At 42.1% G+C, this 20564-nt stretch overlaps 1 protein-coding gene and 1 non-coding gene across 2 annotated transcripts in view; both read right to left on the reverse strand.

Moving 5' to 3' along the window:
* Nucleotides 1–5951: 5951 nt before the first annotated feature.
* Fbxo45 (F-box protein 45) overlaps nucleotides 5952–20564 on the reverse strand; it is a 16869-nt gene continuing 2256 nt past the window's right edge. The window contains exons 2-3 of the mRNA XM_031363651.1: nucleotides 12394–12750; nucleotides 5952–9123 (exon numbers count right to left, since the gene is read on the reverse strand). Coding sequence (XP_031219511.1) covers nucleotides 8938–9123; nucleotides 12394–12750 — 543 coding nt within the window. The 3' untranslated portion in view covers nucleotides 5952–8937. The remainder of the gene's footprint in view (nucleotides 9124–12393; nucleotides 12751–20564) is intronic.
* On the reverse strand, nucleotides 19036–19178 carry LOC116086747. Its single transcript, XR_004117099.1, has one exon. It is a non-coding gene; the product is annotated as a small nucleolar RNA SNORA79 (small nucleolar RNA).

Consider the following 20564-nt stretch of genomic DNA (forward strand, 5'->3'; position numbering starts at 1 on the left):
CATGTAAAAGAAAAAAGGAGAAAAACTCTCAAGAGTTGTCCTCTGCCAGGCGGTGGTGGCGCACGCCTTTAATCCCAGCACTTGGGAGGCAGAGACAGGTGGATTTCTGAGTTTGAGGCCAGCCTGGTCTACAGAGTGAGCTCCAGGACAGCCAGGGCTATACAGAGAAACTCTCTCTTGAAAAACCAAAAAAAAAAAAAAAAAGTTGTCCTCTAACTAATACCTGTGCACCTATGACAAAAGCCACCTCCTACATTATGCACACATAAATAAACAGTATAAATAATAATGAGTAAGGTTCCAGAATCTCCCAATGGATCAGTTTGGTTTTAACTTCAATTAATTATACTTTACTGATTTACTTTGTATAGATGGGGGGGGGGGGTCTGGTGAGATGGCTCAGCTGGTGAGAGCACTGACTGCTCTTCCCAAGGTCCTGAGTTCAAATCCCAGCAACCACATGGTAGCTCACAACCAACTGTAATGAGATCTGATGCCCTCTTCTGGAGTGTCTGAAAACAGCTACAGAGTACTTGGACTTATATGGAATAAACAAATCTTTAAAAAAAAAAGTGTGTGTGTGTGTGTGTGTGTGTGTGTGTGTGTGTAGGTCAGAGGAGAACTCTCAAGAGTTGGTTTTCTCTATACTATGTGGGTGCTGGAGGACTTGGGTTTTAGGCCTGGCAGAAGGTCCCTTTACCTTTGAACTATCTTTTTTTTTTTTTAATTATTTATTTACTTTATGTATGTAAGTACACTGTAGCTGTCTTCAGACACACCAGAAGAGGGCATCAGATCTCATTACAGGTGGTAGTGAGTCACCATGTGGTTGCTGGGATTTGAACTCAGGACCTTTGTCAGAACAGTCAGTGCTCTTAACCGCTGAGCCATCTCTCCAGCCCCCCTTTGAATTATCTTGCTCATCTATTTTAACTTAATTTTTTTTTTTGTCCTGAAAGGTGGTCTTCTGGTTCAAAGGCAAATTACCTGAAAACTTGTAAAAATACCAGCCTGACTGTTTGAACCCACCCTCCCAATTGGCAGCATTTACCTGGCCACCTTTTAAGAGCCTTGCCAAGTATGTGATATCTTGTGATCAATGTATACATATCAAAACTTACTGGAATCAATTAGTCTATCTTTCTAGTGCAGGCTGATCTCAAACTTGTTAAGTAGCTGAAGATGACCATAAACCTGGTGGTCTTGCTGCCTCCACCTCTTAAATGCTGGATCACAGGGTTACTACTAGATTGTGGAGCTGGCAAAGCCAATGAGCAAAGCAAGTCATCAACGGCTTTTTAAAAACTTTTTTCTTTTTTGAACCAGGGTCTCACTCACTATGTAGTCTTGGCTAGCCTGGAACTCAAGAGATCTGCCTGCCTCTGCCTCCTGATTGCTGAGATCAAAGGTGTAGGCCACTACAACCAGCCTTCTATCATTTATTTGGTATGTGCATGCACGTTCATGCCATGTTGCACATGTGTGAAGGTCAGAGGATAACTTGTCAGAGTCAGTTCTCTCCTTCCATTATATGGATTCTGGGGAACAAACTCAAATCCTCAGGCTTGATGCCAAGAGGTCTCACCCCAGAGCCATCGCTGACCTCTCAGCAGCACCGTTAGTGGGCCTCCATTCACCATCTACCTCAACTACAAATTAGTTCCAACTACTTTTTGAATAGTTTTTCTACAGACATCATATCTAAACTGAAATCACTACCACCCAGCCGGTCCTCCTTTTCCGATCCCTGTCTCAGTGAAGAGCCAGCCCTCATTCTCAGCAGACTATGGAAACAATGTCTTGCTCTTGGTGTACAAATCATGTCCACTGACCTTTTTTTTGGGGGGGGGGATGTGTATTGGCATATGTTCATGCGTGTATGCATATATGGTTTTTGGCTAGATTTTTGTCAACTTGACATAAACTAGAGTCATTTGGAGAAAAAGACTCACAGTTGAAAAAATTCCTCCATAAGACTTGCCTGTAGGTGTCTATAGTGTATTTCATTGATAAATGATTGAAGTAATCATTAGGTGGACCTAGCTCACTGTGGGTGGTGACACCCCAGAGAGATAATCCTGAATGACATAAGAAAGCAGGCTGAGCGAGCCTACACAGCAGCAAGGCAGCAAAGTTCCTCCAAGGCCTCTGCTTCACCTCCTGTCCCCAGTTTCCTGCCCTGGCTTCTCTTTATATTGGGACTATAAATTGTTTGGTCTTGGTGTTCTTCCATAGCAATAGAAACCGTAAGAAAGCCGCGTAGGCCAGAAGTCAATGTTGGGTGTCTTCTTTAGTTGTTTTCCACCTTATTATCTGAGAAAAGGAGTCCCACTGAACCTGGACCCCATGGTTTGGCTAGACTGGCTGTCGGCCAGCAAGCTCAAGGGATACCAGTCCTGTGCCCTGAAGCGCTGGGGTAACAGGTATGTGCCACCAAGTCCAGGTAGTGGTGCTCAAGACTGCTTCCACAGCAAACACTACCAACCGAGCCATCTCCCCACTCCTCAGAATACCTCAGTACCTCTCTCCTTCATAACCTTAGTCACCTTAGTCATGTCTCAATCATACTATTACTTGCAGGTGGAATCATCATAGGATTGTAGCATGGATCATGCTGTGACCCTGACACAAGCCTTTGCTTTTCCACGAGACAGGAAAAGCCCAAAGCCCTTAGTTTGACAGTAAAATCTTGGTGCTGTCTCCTCTCACCACCTCTCCAGTATACCGTTTCTAGATACAGTCACACCCTGTATTACATCACAGACTGCCATCTGCCCAGAAGAGTGATCTATGCTTTCATCTCCTGAGACTCTTCTCAGATATCATTCCACGTTTAGAGCACCCACTGTCCTCTGCACAGGACCCCATATATAAGTCCATTAAGGCAGTGGCCTCTTTGTCATTGGCCACCTTCACATAACTCTGGAGCAACTGCAGAACAGACTGGTGTTGCTGGTTTTGTTCTTCTCTATTTATATTCATGGTAGCTGGCAAGGGCCCATCGTGGAATGGGTGCTACAAAATATTTAATCAATACTGAATTAACTTTTCTGATTTCTTTCTTTCTAAAACCATGTAGGTGGTTGACAGCCCGGTGGCTGGAGAGACCTTTCACAATGTGACAGCTTAACTATGGCCACATAAAACACATAAGAAGTGTGGGGACTCACTGGCACTTCCGTATGTCAGCTGCAGAGTGCTCTTGAAAGGGCAGACAGCACTTGGCTGTTTCTCAATGCTTTAGCAAACCAGCCCCACTCCTTTCCACAAGGGATCATGTGTGCACACCCTGAGCATTCTGGGAACCTTGGCTAGAAATGACTATCATCCTACAGCTTCAGAAGAGGAATGTCACTCACAGTTCTCATTCCAATCTTAAAGCCTTTTTTCCTTCAAAAGTGAAGACATGCCATATATAACGGCACATGTCTGTAATCCCTGTACTCTGGAGATGGGCAGCAGACAGATCTAAGTTTCAGACCAGTCTGCTCCACTCCAGAGTGAGACCTTACCTTTAAAAACATAAAAAATGGGGCTGGCTGGGCTGGTGATATGGCTCAGTGGGTAAGAGCACCGACTGCTCTTCTGAAGGTCCTGAGTTCAAATCCCAGCAACCACATGGTGGTTCACAAGCACCATAATGAGATCTGAGGCCCTCTTCTGTTGTCTCTGAAGACAGTTATGGTGTACTTATTATCTTTGGGCCAGAAGGGAGCGGGGGTGACCAGAGCAAGTGGAGGTCCTAAAAAAGTCAATTTCCAACAACTAGAAGAAGGCTCACAACTATCTGTACAGCTACAGTGTATACTCATATGCATAAAATAAATAAATCTTAAAAGAAAAAGAAACGCAGAAAATTAAAAAAAAAAAATGGGGCTGATGAGATGGCTCAGCAGGTAAGAGCCCTGACTGCTCTTCCAAAGGTCCTGAGTTCGAATCCTAGCAACCACGTGGTGGCTCACAACCACTCGAAATGAGATCTGATGCCCTCTTCTGGTGTGTCTGAAGACAGCTACAGTGAATTACACTGGATCGAATGGGGCCGGCAGAGGTCCTGAGTTCAATTCCCAACAGCCACACACATGATGACCCACGGCCATCTGTACAGTTACAGTGTACTCATACACATAAAATAAATCTTTAAAAAAACATAAAAAATGGTGACTCAGACAAAGACTGCATTCCCCGTTACATGCAGAGTCTAGACTTAACTGCACATTCGTATGACATCAAAGTAGAGAGGCTGGAGGGAGGACAGAGGTAGTGAGAAGGGTGTGAAGTCAATGAAGGAAACATAACAATCATTCGCACAATGAAGGAGCACAGAACACAGACTGGGAAGCAAGTCAGCCATGTTAAACAAAGGTATCTAGCCTACTTCCATTACAATATGCTTAGAACTAAACTTCAGACTTTAGCCTTTTGTTATTTATTTATGGTACTGGAGATTGAACCCAGGACCTTGTGCATGCTAGGAAAGAATGCTATCCCTGAGCTAGATCCCTATGCAGACATTAGCTTTTATTTAAAAAAAAAATAGTTTTACATTTTGTTTATTCTGTCTAGAACTGTGCATACACACGTGGGCCACAGCCTGCATGTGAAGGACAACTTTTGGGAGTTGGCTCTCTCCTTCCAACTATGTGGGTCCCAGAGATCATAGGTCATAGTAGGGCTTGGTGGCAAGTGCCTTTACCTGCTGAGTCATTTGCCAGGCCTAGTTTTAACTTTTCATTAGGAAGCTAAGGCAAAACAGAACCCCTCACTCTCAAATTTAAACACAACATTCTCTGGGCTGGTGAGATGGCTCAGTGGGTAAGACTGCTTTGACTGCTCTTCCAAAGGTCCTGAGTTCGGACCCCAGCAACCACATGGTGGCTCACAACCACCGTAAGGAAATCTGATGCCCTCTTCTGGTGTGTCTGAAGATAGCTTCAGTGAATTACACTAGAGCAAGCGGGGCTGGAGTGAGCAGGGCCCGGAGCGGGCCAGAGTGAGCAGCCATCTGTACAGCTACAGTGTACTCATACACATTTAAAAAAAAAAAAAAACCCACAACATTCTCATTTCTATTCTTAAGCAATATGAAATCTCCACTGAGAACTAGGCAGTCATTTTACAGTATTTCTGAATTAAGGGGGTGGGGGGGTGGTAGCCAAAAAGCATTGATAGTAACTCTTCATTCACTCAGACTTGCCACCTATGCCTTTCTGCTTCACCTGGTCACAGAATTTCTTTCTTATTTGTCTTTGCTTATACTTTGGTCTGTATATTTAGAAGTCATTTTTCCTGATTCTTTTCAGTAGAAAGTACTGAGCCCCCCTACTGACTAGGCTTAAAGACTGGAAAGAATGCACCCAACATGATGCGTTTGTATCGGGAGCTAGGCAGCAACAATTATGAGCAGGGAGTAAAGCCCAAAGTTTGAGTCAAATATGTCTTAAAAAACAAACTAGGAAACTTGCAAGGACTCTGTATGTGTGTGGGGGGGGGGGGTCTGAGAAAAAGGTTCGAGGGCAAGCATTTGGTTTAGACACAGACTGTTCCAACAATCATCAACATGGCCTTGTCCACAGTCTCAGCTGTGGTGGTCTTGGCTTATGGAATCTTTTTAATACTAATACTTTTGAAAACTCCTTAATTTCTGTCTCATCAAATTGTTATTTCTTGATTAAAAGATACAGAAATGATGAAGTTAACTGTAAGCTCGGTAAAGTTTAAGTCTGCTGTTTTTCACGCCACCCATTCATGTCAGACCCACGATGCAGGAGCTACCTGGGCACAGCACCACTTCATATGCTCCGCTGGCCTGAGTGAACCTGCTTCAGATGCTTTGTTACATCTGCATGTAAGCTTGAGAGTAAAAATGAGAGATGAACGAAATGGTTTGACATTCAGAAGTCAACAATGAAAAAAATGGCAACTATGAAATGACATGTACTACCACAGAGTTTCTTGTATGAACTTTTTAATGAATTATGAGCCAATGAACATTACAGAATTAAGCCTTAATATTTCTTCTTTCCTATGAAAACCTAGATAATATAACTGTCTGTCTCAAGTAGGACAGAAGACCATAGTGAGTAAGAGTAATAGTAATTAACATTTGTTCCACCCCTGCATGCTTCCTCAAAGAATGATGTAAGAGCTTCCTACAGCAACAACAAATTCAATGACACGCTTTCCTGATCACAGCTGCAGCTGAAATACGACAGATGCTCGCACTTCTACAGCCTTTTCACCCATAACACCGATACTCCCAGGGCTCTCTCCTGCACCCTCTGTATCCTTGTGAGGTAGTGAGGGAAGCAAGAATTTCCTACTTTGTAGATGAGAAACCTCTAGGTGAAATTCAGCATAACTGCTCTCAACCTTTGGTAGCATTCTGAAACCTTAAATCCTTATGGTCAGAACATATCCCAGTTCCGACACTGGAATCAGGCTACGAACCCAACCTTAGTATTTCTTCAGCCACTGAGATCCAGCCACACTTGAGCAGCACTGACTTAGGTGACTTATACTCAGCTCAGGTATAACTGTCTCTTCCACATGACCTCCTTCAATACTGAGCAGTCTGCCTTAATGATCTGGGCAGCCACTACTGGTATCTAGTAACAAGACATCTAGTAAATAGATCAGGCTATAAATGGAGGTTCTCTGTTCTCTAGATGCCCGTCCTAACTAGGAACATTCAAATCATTGAGCTAAAATGGCTTGTTGTTCTGGGAATGGTAGCATTCCCTCTAACCCCAGTTTTGGGGAGGCTGATGTGGGGAGATCCCTGTGAGTTCAAGGAAAGCTTGAGCTACATAGTGAGAACCAGTCTTTAAAAAAAAAAGTCAAAAACAACACAAGACACAGAAAGAATGGGTTGGTGTTGAATTATTAGGCAATTATCTGACTCTAGGTTCAATAGGGAATGAATAACCACGTGATTTTGTTTTCCAGTCAGCACCTTCAAATACTTGTTGCAAATGAACGTTTATCAACAATAAGACAAAAACAGAAGTTATGAGTCAAACTCATGAGAACTTGAGGAACTGTAACACCCTGAAGATGCAGCAAGTACGTAAGGACAGCCCACACCTTTTAACTAGTCAGTCTTCATCCTTAACCAGGTCTTTAATCAATTTTTAAGTGCCACCAAATTGAGTTGTTCTAGAGCAGAAAAACAAACAAAAAAACCCACAAAAAAATAGAAAAACAAAACAATTCCTGGGCCAGCAATCTTCCCTAACACGTTTAACATATAATTCCACTTTGTACAAGGTTTCTTCTTGATACAGATTATCAAAAAGAAGCTTTAACAAATTTCTCTTTTTCAAGCAACATAGCAAATATACAATAAATACCTGTAACCCTTTCAGGAGGCAACTACAGACTGTTCTGTGGCCAAAGCCTCCTGCTTCATAGCAGTATTGACAAATTTAATTCTCAATGACCCCAAGAACCCCTGCAAGCTGCTCTCTGTCCCTAATTTTATTAGATTTAAAACAAAATATACATACAGCAATCATGTAAAAAGTACAAAGATTTTACTTGCCTTCATCAATTCTTATGTATCTGAACCATATTAATTATACTTTTATACAGAAAGATGTTTGTTTCTGTTTTAACAAAAGAAAAAAAAAATCAACAACTACCTCAGCTCATGTGTTGAATTATTCCAGAGAGCATATGGGAGAAGGTTTATGGGTCAGAATAGAAAATAACATTCACCTCTTTCCAATGAAGCTTTCATGTTGTTGCCAACCTGAAGGTTTCACATTAAGTCCCATGGGGGCAACACCTAGGTAATTAAGAACACTCCTAACCTGGCTTCAGGCTGGCACTGTCTCAGATGGGTGAGTAAACATTGGGTGACAGCCCCAATGGAGACTTGGAGGCTTCGATTGTTGTATAATGTAAACAATATGAAATTAAAAATTCTTCATAACATCTACAGTATTATAAAGTTAGGAAATAAAAGAACTGCTGACCATGTGTTTTCCTAGGGTTTATACTAATAGCGCTCATACTGAGTACTGTAAGAGCAGCTGAAACTGTTCTGTGTGGAGACCAGTTTTCTCAGAAGGCCAAAACTAAAGCCAGATGCCAAGAGGCACATTCCTATTACTTCTGAATCAGCCTTGCTGGCATCTGCATAATTATAAGTAGATCTGCTTCCCCAGTCTTTAACCAGGTGAGGAACCTTTATCATAATTCTGTTATAGCTATGGACTATAAGCCCAAAACACTATCAAATGAGCCAGTACAACATGTCTCCTCTTCTTCTCTCTGTTACCTTCCTGTCCCCAAATGTCACTGTAATTTTGTACCATGTAGTGATTTTTAAGAAACTGAAGTAGAACAAAGCAATGCCTTTGTCCTCCCCCTTTTTTTTTACAGTTTTTACACACATTATATATACAACTTTTAAAATAGCTGCACAATTTTATTTCTCATTGCTAGAGAAGTGCAGTCCAGGCAGACCATGCTTCTCAATATATTAAAAATATTAAATAAAACCCAGCCAGTTTCATACTTTCTAAGTCAAGCTGGCTAGAAATAAGGGACTGGAGAAAGAATAGGCAGTTGTAAGATGGGACTGAGCCTTCTCCATCAACACTACATAAACTCCTGCGGTTCCCTCCTATGGCATCTCTACACGCTCACCTTTAAGCTGGAAGTAACACACTGCTAACTTAGAGAAGACTCTGTGGCAACATGCATGTGACAACTGCCCACTCAACCAACTGCCACCCTGAGGATTTTCTGGCCCAGTGGAAAGAGGAAACGCTATGATCATCTCTGTGGTAGAGCTGCTTCTCCAGTTCTCAACTTCATGTGTCTTCAGGATGTTTCTTGGGCATGCACACATGATACACTATCACTTCATGGTTCTACTTTCCACAAGTAGATCTCTTCTCCACCGTCCTTCTTTCCAGAAAGCCACTGTCATCCATCCAAAGGTTTTCCAAGATAAACCAAAGTCACTTCTGTGTTGCCATATACTGCAGAGACTGCTGGATATAAGCAGGCCTTTGGAAGTCCTCGAAAGGCGACCCCCAGGAACTCATAACCACGCTCAAAGGCTAAGGTCTTATCCTCCATGTCCAGGATGACTCGGATCCTCTCTCCTATCTGTGAACAGACATCACAAGGTTAGCAGGGCAGCCACCAAAGGCATGGCTACAAGAAAGACGATGCAGAGCAGGAAGTGGAAAGCATACAAAGAATCTGGATCTTCTAAGCTATCTCTGTTAGTGAGAAGGGGAGTTTCAGGTTGGGGGAAAAACAGTTACTCTGCATGCGTGCGTGCGTGCGTGTGTGCCTGCGTGCGTGCATGTGTGTGTAACTGTGAATGCAGTTAAGACATTCTAAAGTATGTCCAAAGAATTAAATAAACAAGAAATCTCAATAACAGACATGGAGACAACTAGGCAGTGGTGGCACACGCCTTTAATCCCAGCACTTGGGAGGCAATTCGAGGCCAGCCTGGTCTACAGAGTGAGTTCCAGGATAGCCTGGCCAATACAGAGAAACCCTGTCTTGAAAAACCAAAAGAGAGAGAGAGAGAGACAGACAGACAGACAGACAGACAGACAGAAAAAGAAAGTTAATGGAATCTAGATCCAAAGCATACAGCACCAGAACTCATCAGCCTGGTTCACCAGCAAATTGAGACGGTAAATAAATTGGCAGTGGACATAAAGCTAGAGTAATAGAAACTATGCAATCGAAGAAGACAAAGTGTCAAACACAGTGGTGTACACCTTTAATTCCAGCACTCGGGAAGCGGAGGCTGGTGGTATCTGTGAGTTCAAGGCCAGACAGGAATACATAGTGAGCCCTGTCTCAAAAAACAAACAAACAAACAAACAACAAAAAGAGAAACAAGGTTGGCAGATGAGGAGTAAAAGGATGATAAATTACAGGACACAAAGATACTATTAAACTGCCTAACAATTATGTAGTATATGCAAATGAACTAAGCTCTCAAAAGAGAGACTGTGAAATGTTAAATAAGAAAGACTAGCCGGGCGGTGGTGGTGCACGCCTTTAATCCCAGCACTTGGGAGGCAGAGGCAGGCAGATTTCTGAGTTTGAGACCAGCCTGGTCTACAGAGTGAGTTACAGGACAGCCAGGGCTACACAGAGAAACCCTGTCTTGAAAAAAAAAAAAGAAAAAGAAAAGAAAAACTAAACTACCTGTTATTGAGGGGTCCCATTTTAATAACAGGATAGATCAAAAGCAAAGGGCTGGAGGATACTCTGTAATAGTATTCCATGAAATGTTGGAGCAACTACATCAAAGTCAGACAACACAGACTCAAACATAGGAATACTGGCAGAGTCAAAGGACATTTATAATGGAACACATTTCGAGCCCTTGATTCTATGAAGCAAAAACTGATAGACCAGAAGTAAAATAGACAAGCTAGAGAGCATAGTTGGAAACTTAAGTACTTTTCTCAGTAAAAGAATAAGTCAAAATCACTAACAATATAGATGACTTAAATCCTGTCATCTGGCCTATGGTTTACAGACTATTCCATCTAAGAACAGAATATAAGTTGTTTTTAAGCACATATGGAACACTCATCAAAAGGGACAACATGTAGAGAATATAACCAGTATGTATGTATTTCAACACAGGATTTCTCTGTTAGGCCTGGTTGGCCTCGAACTCAAGAGATCCACCTGCCTCTGCCTCCCAAGTACTGGGATTAAAGGCGTGCACCACCACTGCCTGGCGAATACACACACACACACACACACACACACACACATAATATATATACATATATGTACATGTACATATATACATGTATATACACATATATAATATATATACATGTATGTATATGTGTGTGCACATATATATGTGTGTGTGTGTGTGTACTTTCTGAACATTCTTTTTATTTTTTTTTCCTCGAGACAGGGTTTCTCTGTGTAGCCTTGACTGTCCTGGAACTCACTCTGTAGACCAGGCTGGCCTTGATCAGAAATCCGCCTGCCTCTGCCTCCCAAGTGCTGGGATTAAGGGCATGCGCCACCACTGCCCAGCGTGCATCAAGTACTCTTAACCCACTGAACCAACTCTCCAGCCCAAGTTCTGTAATCTTATTTAATTGTTGCTTTACATTCTGCTGAATCTGTAATAATATGGCTTTAAGACACAATTTTGATGCTAGAACCAAATGAGTGTAAGTAATTAAGATGGAAGAATAGGGGGTGAAGAGTTAAAGCACTGTCTGCTCTTGTAAAGGACCCAAGTTCAATTCCCAGCACTCACATAGTGGCTTACAATGTCTGTAACTACAATTCTAGGGAGTCTCCTGGCCTCTGGGGGCACTAGGCACGCATAGACATACATGCAGACAAAACACCAATACCCATAAAATAAAGTTTAAAAACAAATTTAAGATATGAAAAATAGCCGGGCGGTGGTGGCGCACGCCTTTAATCCCAGCACTTGGGAGGCAGAGGCAGGTGGATTTCTGAGTTCAAGGCCAGCCTGGTCTACAGAGCGAGTTCCAGGACAGCCAGAGCTACACGGAGAAACCCTGTCTCGAAAAAAACCAAAAAAAAAAAGATATGAAAAATAAAAAGAAAGGTAGCAGCTTGCCTAAACTCGTGTCTAGAGAAAACACTCATCCCTCCAAGGACTCTGAGTACACATCAGTGAGAACCAGAGTAATATGCATATATATGCACATACATGCATTTGTTGTGATAAGGCGACCAGCAAAACAAAACCAAACCAACCCCTGGATGTTTCATGCCACAGTAAAGATGACATCCATGAACAAGAACCACCAAACTGTCCCTGGCCAGACGAGTGCTGTAGCATAAAGGAGGTCTGCTTAAGCACACCATGCTTCTTTATTCACAGTATCTACAGCTGATGTGACGTTACATGAACAGAACTGACAGTTTCTGAGACACATCAACAGCAAAGCCCAAAATATTTACTCTTTGGCCTGTACAGAAAAAGCTTGGCAACCTCCAATCCAGAGCAAAGAAGGATTGCTCAAATATGTATTAAACACTGACATGTAACATTCTATCATTTATCTTAAAAACTGCCAAAATTGCCGGGCGGTGGTGGCGCACACCTTTAATCCCAGCACTTGGGAGGCAGAGGCAGGCGGATTTCTGAGTTCGAGGCCAGCCTGGTCTCCAGAGTGAGTTCCAGGACAGCCAGGGCTACACAGAGAAACCCTGTCTCGAAAAAAAACAAAAAAACAAAAAAAACAAAAAAAAAAAAAAAAAAAAAAAAAAAAAAAAAAAAAAAAAACTGCCAAAATAAAGACAAAAACCTCTACCAGCAACATTAAAGCATGCATGTTTTAAACAAAGTAAGGTACGATTTGAAATGCCCTCCACTGAGAAAATACCCTTTCTCACCTGATATTTCGGTGCATTGTTGCACTGTGGAAAACTGCCATTGACTTCCCCGTTATGTAGTAGATTATTGTCCACCAGATTCCAGCCCCAGCTCTGGTCGTCACTCCCCAGCAATGCCACATAACCTTGGCACTGCATGGGGGCCCGTTTTGTAGCAATCCCGATCACTGCCACCGTGCCCAAAGGGCCCTCCCACCACACTTCCCAGGCATGGCGGCCCTCACTGAAACCAATCTTGGTCCTTGCACCATCAGTGCTCTGAGCAATGGGGTTCCGATGTAATGTAAAGCCATTTTTCTTGATATAGACATTCCTGGAGCAGTCATTTGTGCTGAAGGCATGTTGGAAAGCACGTACCTAAAAACACAAGAAACAGAACAGAAGAAGAATAAACTTGATTTTTTTTTTCCTAAATATTAAAATGCAGCAAGTTTAACGTGCTGACTCACACTTGTGATCTCAGATCCTAGGGCCCTTTGTGATGCTCAAACAGGGCTGAAAATTCAAGGCCAGCCTGGGCTACTTGGCAACTAAACCCCATCTTTCTCCCTGCCCCAAGTCAAAAAACCAAAAAAATTGAGGTTTTGTGTTTACAAATAAGATTATAAATTTTTTTTTGTTTTGTTTTTGTTTTTTCAAGACAGGGTTTCTCTGGGTAGCCCTAGCTGTCCTGGAACTCACTCTGTAGACCAGGCTGGCCTCGAACTCAGAAATCCACCTGGCTCTGCCTCCCAAGTGCTGCCTCTGGTGCAACACCACCACCCAGCCAAGATTATGAACTTTTAAATAACACTATTTCCAAATAATGACTAAATTTTCTGGGTGGGAAACTATCACTAGATATTACACACTGGTTTGGTTTTTTTTGTTTTTTTTTTGTTTTGTTTTTTCTTCTCACTCCAGGCCCGCTTGCTCTGGCCCAAAGATTTATTTATTGATATATGTAAGTACACTGTAGATGTCTTCAGACACACTAGAAGAAGGTCTCAGATCTCATTACAGAGATGGTTGTGAGCCACCGTGTGGTTGCTGGGAATTGAACTCAGGACCTTTGGAAGAACAGTCACTTTTTTTTTTTAAAGATTTATTTATTATTATAAATGAGTACACTGTAGCTGTCTTTAAGCACACCAGAAGGGGATGTCAGATTTCATTACGGGTGGTTGTGAGCCACCATGTGGTTGCTGGGATTTGAACTCATGACCTTCCGAAGAGCAGTCGGTGCTCTTACCTGCTGAGCCATCTCACCAGCCCTGCAGTCAGTGCTCTTAACCTCTGAGCCATCTCTCCAACCCCTGATGTTACAACCTGTTAAAAGTAACTCCCAGCTAGAGCTAGGCATGGTAACACATGCCTGCAGGCCTAACTACTATAGATCACCTTGAGCCAGGTTACGATGATCAAGGAACACTTGTTCCTGTCCAAAGAAAGAGGGAGCAATTCAACTGTCTTACTGACCAATTTATAAGCTAGTACAATTTCTACAAGTAAACTTAAAACATCAAAATGTACACACAACTATCCTTGTACTTTACAGAGATATTACTAAAATGTCTATGCATAAAATAACTATAAATGATAATTGCCTTGAACAGCTAGAGGCAGAGTGGAATAAACATGAAGCCAGATATGTCCTGAGTCAATGGAAAAGCTAGGTGTGGATGGCAAATGAAAATTCAGCACACTACTTTCTTTCCTTTTAGTTACACTTAAGTGATGCGGTTTCCACATCGTCAATGCTGTGATAAAAAAGAACTACAGCTTATGTGGCACATGCTGTAATGACTGCTGGGGAAGAAGAGAGGTAGGAGGAGCTGAAGTTCAAGGTTATCCATAGTTACATATCAAGTCTGAGGCCAGCCTGGGCTATGTCAGGGCTGAGCTCATTGGAAGTGTTCTGGCCCAGCATATGCAAGAGGAAAATATATGTGTGTGTGTTTTATATAAAATATTATATAAAGATCTTAGTCACAGCAGTTCTAAAGTGAAGAGAAGATTTTAATGACCACAAACTCCTTAGATTCCCCATTTCCTCACTAGGTATTACTCAACACACTGACATCACCACCCTCTTTGTGCCAAGCCACATGCCCTAGACAGCACACAAACTCAACCAGAAGAAGCCAGGCACTAGTAGTGCATGCCTTTAATCCCTGGAGGGAGGCTTAGGTAGGCAAATCTCTTGAGTTTGAGGCCAGCATGGTCTACAGAGTAAGTTCTAGGACAGCCAGGGCTAGTCAGAGAAACTCTGTTGCAAAAACAAAACAAAACAAAAAATAAATAAAATAAAACAAATTCAACCAGAAGACTTAAAAGGAGCAGCTATCAAGAGGACAGATTAGCTGGCCTTTCATAAAGTTTTGTTTTTTTTTTTTTAACAGTTTTTTCTTTTTAAATTAAAAGTGTTTCGCTGTCTTCAGACACACCAGAAGAGGGCATGAGATCCCATGGTTGTGAGCCACCATGTAGTTGCTGAGAATTGAACTCAGGACCTTTGGAAGAGCAGAAAGAGCTCTTAACTGCTGAGCCATCTCTTCAGCCCTCATAAACTTTTTTAAAACCTCCTAACATGAAAAAAATTTTTTTTTCTTTTTGGTTTTTTGAGATAAGGTTTCTCTGTATAGCCCTCGCTGTCCTAGAACTCACTCTGTAGACCAGGCTGGCCTTGAACTCAGAAATCCACTTGCCTTTGCCTTCCAAGTGCTGGGACTAAAGGCGTGCGCCACCACCACCCGGCAATTCTCATCTTTTAAAAATATAAAACTTGGGGCCAGGCATGGTTGCACATGCCTTTAATCCCAGTCCTTGGGAGGCAGAGGCATATCTGTGAGGCCAGGCTGATAAACAGTGAGTTCTAGGACAGCCAGGGCTACACAAAAGGTGGGAAATACAGATATATGTATTTATATGTATACGTATTTATGTATGCATATGTGACTGGAGATATGGCTCACCAGTTAAAAGCACTTGATGCTCTTACAGAAGACCTAGGAACAATTCCCAACACACTGCAGCTCTTGTTCCAGAGGACCTAACACCTTCTTCTGGTCTCTGTGGGCACTGAATGCATGTGGTGCAGAACACCCACACATAAAATAAATAAATCTGAAGGGAGAAAAGGGGGGGATGAGCAAGGTTATAGACCCTAAGAGCAACAGCATGCAGGAGAGAGCCATTAGAGAGCCAGGCACCCAACTCCCAGGTCGAGTTCATTTTCCAACAGGCAGCACTTCCCTGTCTCGCTGTTGCTGTGCTGCAGAGTTCATCCTTGTTGAGGTATTGCTTCCACAAGGAAAATGGACAAACAAAGCATTCTTGAATTTTTCTCCTATCTATTTTTGTGTGTGTGTGTGTGTGTGTGTGTGTGTGTGTGTCAAACTCAGAAATCCGCCTGCCTCTGCCTCCCAAGTGCTGGGATTAAAGGCGTGTGCCACCACTGCCCAGCTGTTTATATATTTTTTAAGTTATATATTGGTTTGGTGTGGTGTGGTATGGGCACACATAAAAGCAAACAAGGGAGAAAAATATCCACAACAAATATTTTCTAAATCAAAACAATGAAATGAAGAGAATGAAGTACTCATGATAATTTCCTCGTCACCTATTCCTAGTCTCACAAATTCCAGGTGCTCTTTCTCTAATTTTCCCTTTGCCCCAGTGATACTAACGTCTTCCTCAACCTCCTACTCCAGCTTCCTATTTTGCTGAACTGATTCTACCACATTCATTATAGTGACTTCCTTCCTCTGCCCCCTAGAAGTCTACAAACTCTGTCCTTAACTTTAAACTCTTTCCAGAGCTTTCTAAAGCAGTATTTCCATTGAATTTCATGCCAGCTAATAACTTGATAGCTCCACACATAGTGCCACAGCGACTGCTAGCTCTGCTTGGTTTCAGAGCCTTCTAGAGCAGGCTGCCACACTTCGTTCCCAGCTGCCTGCTCGGCTCCTGGTGCCCTAGTTGCATCCACTTCTCTACCACCTCCATGAAGGTATTCTTTGCCAGGACCACCCAATCCCCATCATTCCTCTCTCCTGAATTCTCATTCTCTATCATCACACAGAAGTATAAGGATCTTGTTTTCTACCACACCTCTAAGCACATAATTTCAGTTAAAAAGTATTTTGTAAAAAACTACCAGCTAGTCAACCAACCAACCAACTAACCAACCAACCAAACAAACAAACAAAAGTCTACTGTAATCTAAACTGGTCAAGTCTTCCCACTATAGAGTCTACAGGAAACAGGAAGGAGAGAGGAACACACTGAGTAACACAGTAAGGAATGTAGATGAGAACAAGTAAGCTGCAGGGGCAGGAGGTGGGAGACAGAATCAATCTGTATACTGCATTCTAAGATAGCCTTACAAGACCCAGAGACTCCTTGTCAAAGGAACATATAGAGATACTGAATAAATAAAACTATAAATTAAACTATAACATTTCACATTTATGAGGCAACACTGCAACTTTTGTATTAAGAAATTACTGTCGAGCCGGGCGGTGGTGGCGCACGCCTTTAGTCCCAGCACTTGGGAGGCAGAGACAGGTGGACTTCTGAGTTCAAGGCAGCCTGGTCTACAGAGTGAGTTCCAGGACAGCCAGGGCTACACAGAGAAACCCTGTCTCAAAAAAAAAAAAAAAAAAAAAAAAAAAAAAAAAAGAAATTACTGTCGGGCTAGAGAGATGGGTCAGGGGGTAAGAGCACTAACTGCTCTTCCAAAGGTCCTGAGTTCAAATCCCAGCAACTACCCGATATGAGACCTGACACCCTTTTCTGGTGCATCTGAAGACAGCTGCAGTGTACTTATTTATAATAGACAAACCTTTGTGCTGGACAGAGCAGGGTTGACAAGAGGGAGCAGAAGTCCTAAAGTCAATTCCCAACAACCAGATGAAGGCTCACAATTATCTGTACAGATAGAGTGTGCACTCATATACACGAAATAAATAAATCTTTAAAAAAAAAAAGATATTACTGTCAGTTTCATTTTAGAGATTACAGTAGAGGCATGATTATATTGTTCGTTGTTTTTAGAACAAATACTGAAAAATCTAAATGAAATGAAAAAATACCCAGTTAATAAATTTTAAAGGCTGGGGGCTGGAGAGATGGCTCAGCGGTTAAGAACACTGACTACTCTTCCGAAGGTCTTGAGTTCAAATCCCAGCAACCACACAGTGGCTTACAACCATCCATAATGAGATCTGATGCCCTCTTCTGGTGTGTCTGAAGACAGCTACAGTGCATTTATAATAAATAAATAAATAAATAAATAAACAAACAAATCTTTAAAAAAAATTTTAAAGGCTAAGTGTACCTTTAATCCCAGAACTCAGGAGGCAGAGAAAGGTAGGTCTTTTGAGTTGGAGATTAGCCTGACTCATGGAACAAGTTCCAGAACAGCCAGGGCTACACAGAGAAACAAACCCTATCTTACAAAACAAAATAAAAAATTAAAGTCATTGTTTCTGTCTATGTCTGAAGAACCTAGATTTTCTATTTCAACAGCATGAAGACCTAGCCCAATGCACACTTTTCCCTCAGCTCCCTCGGCCACCCTCATTCTCCAGAATACCCACCCTTTCTCAACAAACTGTCTAATTCTGCTTATAAAAACAAAAATAAAAAAAGCTTAGCTCGGGATATAAGTCTGAAAGTTAGGGTATAATTTGATACAAAATATTTGGGATAACTAAGTACTACTTGGAAACTGAGTAATAAAAAAAGAACGTTTCGGGGGCTGGAGAGATGGCTCAGTGGTTAAGAGCAGTGACTGCTCTTCCAGAGGTTATGAATTCGTTCCCAGCAACCACATGGTGGCTCACAACCAACTGTAATCGGATCTGATGCCCTCTTCTGGTGTGTCTGAGACAGCTACAGTATACTTTTCATACATATAAAATTAAAAAAAAAGTGGGGGGAGAGTGTTTCCGGAATTGGGGGTGTAGCTCAATGGCAGAGTGAGTGCTAAGCATGGATCAATGAATGGATCAGGCAGCATGGAAGAAAGAGATAAAAGGTAGAGATGGGAAGGAAGGAGAAAAAAATGAACCAACCCCCTTTCCTCACTCCCAGCCTTCAGTTGCCCAGGCTCCTTGGGAGTTCTGCTGGATCCACCTTCCCTAATCCCACTCACTGTCAGCAGTCACCTATGTGGAGTTGTTCTCTGTGGCAGCTCCTCTAGTTGTGTCTTTCCTCTATGTGCCCTCTGTATCCCATGCCTAATCTTTTTAAAGCAGTTTTACTTCATTGTTCTTTGGTTTTTCCAGTTGCAGAATAAAGTCCAAACAATATATCGAAGACTTTCAAAAGGCCTTCTTCCATGATACAGTTAGTTCCTGGTCACCTTTGCAACAGTATTTCCCTTCATTCAGCCCAACTAGAAATTCCGACCTTTAGCCTAGTCTGCCTCTAATTTTTGGCTACCAGGGGCTACCTATCTGAAATCTGGTGAATATCTCAAAAGCACTATGAACTCTGCTCTTTCACAAGTGAACTTCTTGTCATTTTCCTCTACACTCTCGCTCAAGTGATACTTAGATTATGTAAGCCGAATATCTACAAGTCACCCTTAGCTCCTCCTCCTTCCTCGTCTCTAGTTCAAAACTACTGCCAAATTCTACAGATTCTTTTTTTAAAAACTGTTTGATCCCGCAAATTTCAGAGAATACACAGATAATCCCAGTATCTTAATATTCTCTGAGTGAAAAAAATCAATTTTAATTTATGATGACCTAAAATCCTAGTGCCATATCTAAAGGCAATAGGAGGAACAGTCATCAAATCCTGCAGATTCTATTTCCTAAGTTTGCCCATTTTTCTCCATCTCCTTCACTACCTACTTTCTAATGGATCTACCACATTTTAAAAATCAAATTCTAGCCTGTTCTCCATAGTGGAATCAAAACTAACCCACAAACTGATCACACCACCACCCCATGGCTGTTGTTCTTGATTCCAACTAGAAAGGCTTCACTGTAGTATATCCAACTCCTTTCATCTTACTCAAGCCAGCATCACCTGCACTCTCAGGACAACCGCTGACAGTCTTCTTGTTTCCCATACAAGCCAGATTCCCTCCTCAGGGGCTCTTCTTGCTCCTCTTGGCCTCTTTATCATTATCTTTTAGGTGTCACTGAGCTTATGCATCGTGTCTTATAAGAAAGTCTCTTCCTGACCTCCATACCTAGTTAAAGCCTCCATTACTGACACTCAGAGCAGCATGTGACTCTCATTCACAATACTTACCAGATACAGTTTTACAACTGTAGTGATCAGATTAATATCTATTCCCCCAGGCTGGGGGTATAACTAGAATGTATTCAATCCCCAGTACTGAGGAAAAGAAACACAGGCAGACAAGAAGGCAGGCAGACATGCACACACGCACATGTACTCCACTACACTGTAATCCCCATAAGGCAAAGTGTGGGTAAAAGTTTGCACTTTTGCTTTGTTTTTTCTGCTCAGTTTTTTATAAAAATTTTATATCAACTTCATCTTAAAGTTCAGCTTTTGGGTCATCTTAATCTCAACCTTTTTCTCCACTCGACTCCTAATTTTTTCCTTCCCATGGACTTCTAGTATTCCTATACTACACTATGTAGCAATGTGTGTCATATGTTAGTCATTTCTATATATTAGTTATTTCCCTAGTCTAAAGACTTCTAGACTTCTGAGTCCTCAAAATTAACCTTCCATCTTCAAAATAGTCACCTAAAAGAACCCAGGGTAAGTACAAGCCCACCTTGTAGCTGCAGGACATATAGCAGAAAGTTAAATGAGGCATTAGAAACTTAAAACTAAAATTTCTCTGGAAATATACAAAACTAGTATCAGTTTAGGCTGCAGTGCTCCCTGATGTTCCAGAGTGCCAGAATTCAATTCCAGTGTGTATGTGGGTGTGGGTGTGAGTGTGTGTATGTGTTGCAGGGGGTCACATGTGTCTGTAGCTCTAGCTACAGGGATTGGCACTCTGTTCTAGACTCTGTGGGTACTGGTACTCTACATATATGCGTGTATGTGTGTGTGTGTATTTGTGTCAAATACAAAAACAAATTTAAAGCCGGGCAGTGGTGGCGCACGCCTTTAATACCAGCGCTTGGGAGGCAGAGGCAGGTGGATTTCTGAGTTCGAGGCCAGCCTGGTCTACAGAGTGAGGACAGCCA

Source organism: Mastomys coucha, unplaced genomic scaffold (assembly GCF_008632895.1).
Source record: "Mastomys coucha isolate ucsf_1 unplaced genomic scaffold, UCSF_Mcou_1 pScaffold12, whole genome shotgun sequence".
In the NCBI taxonomy this organism is placed as follows: Eukaryota; Metazoa; Chordata; class Mammalia; order Rodentia; family Muridae; genus Mastomys; species Mastomys coucha.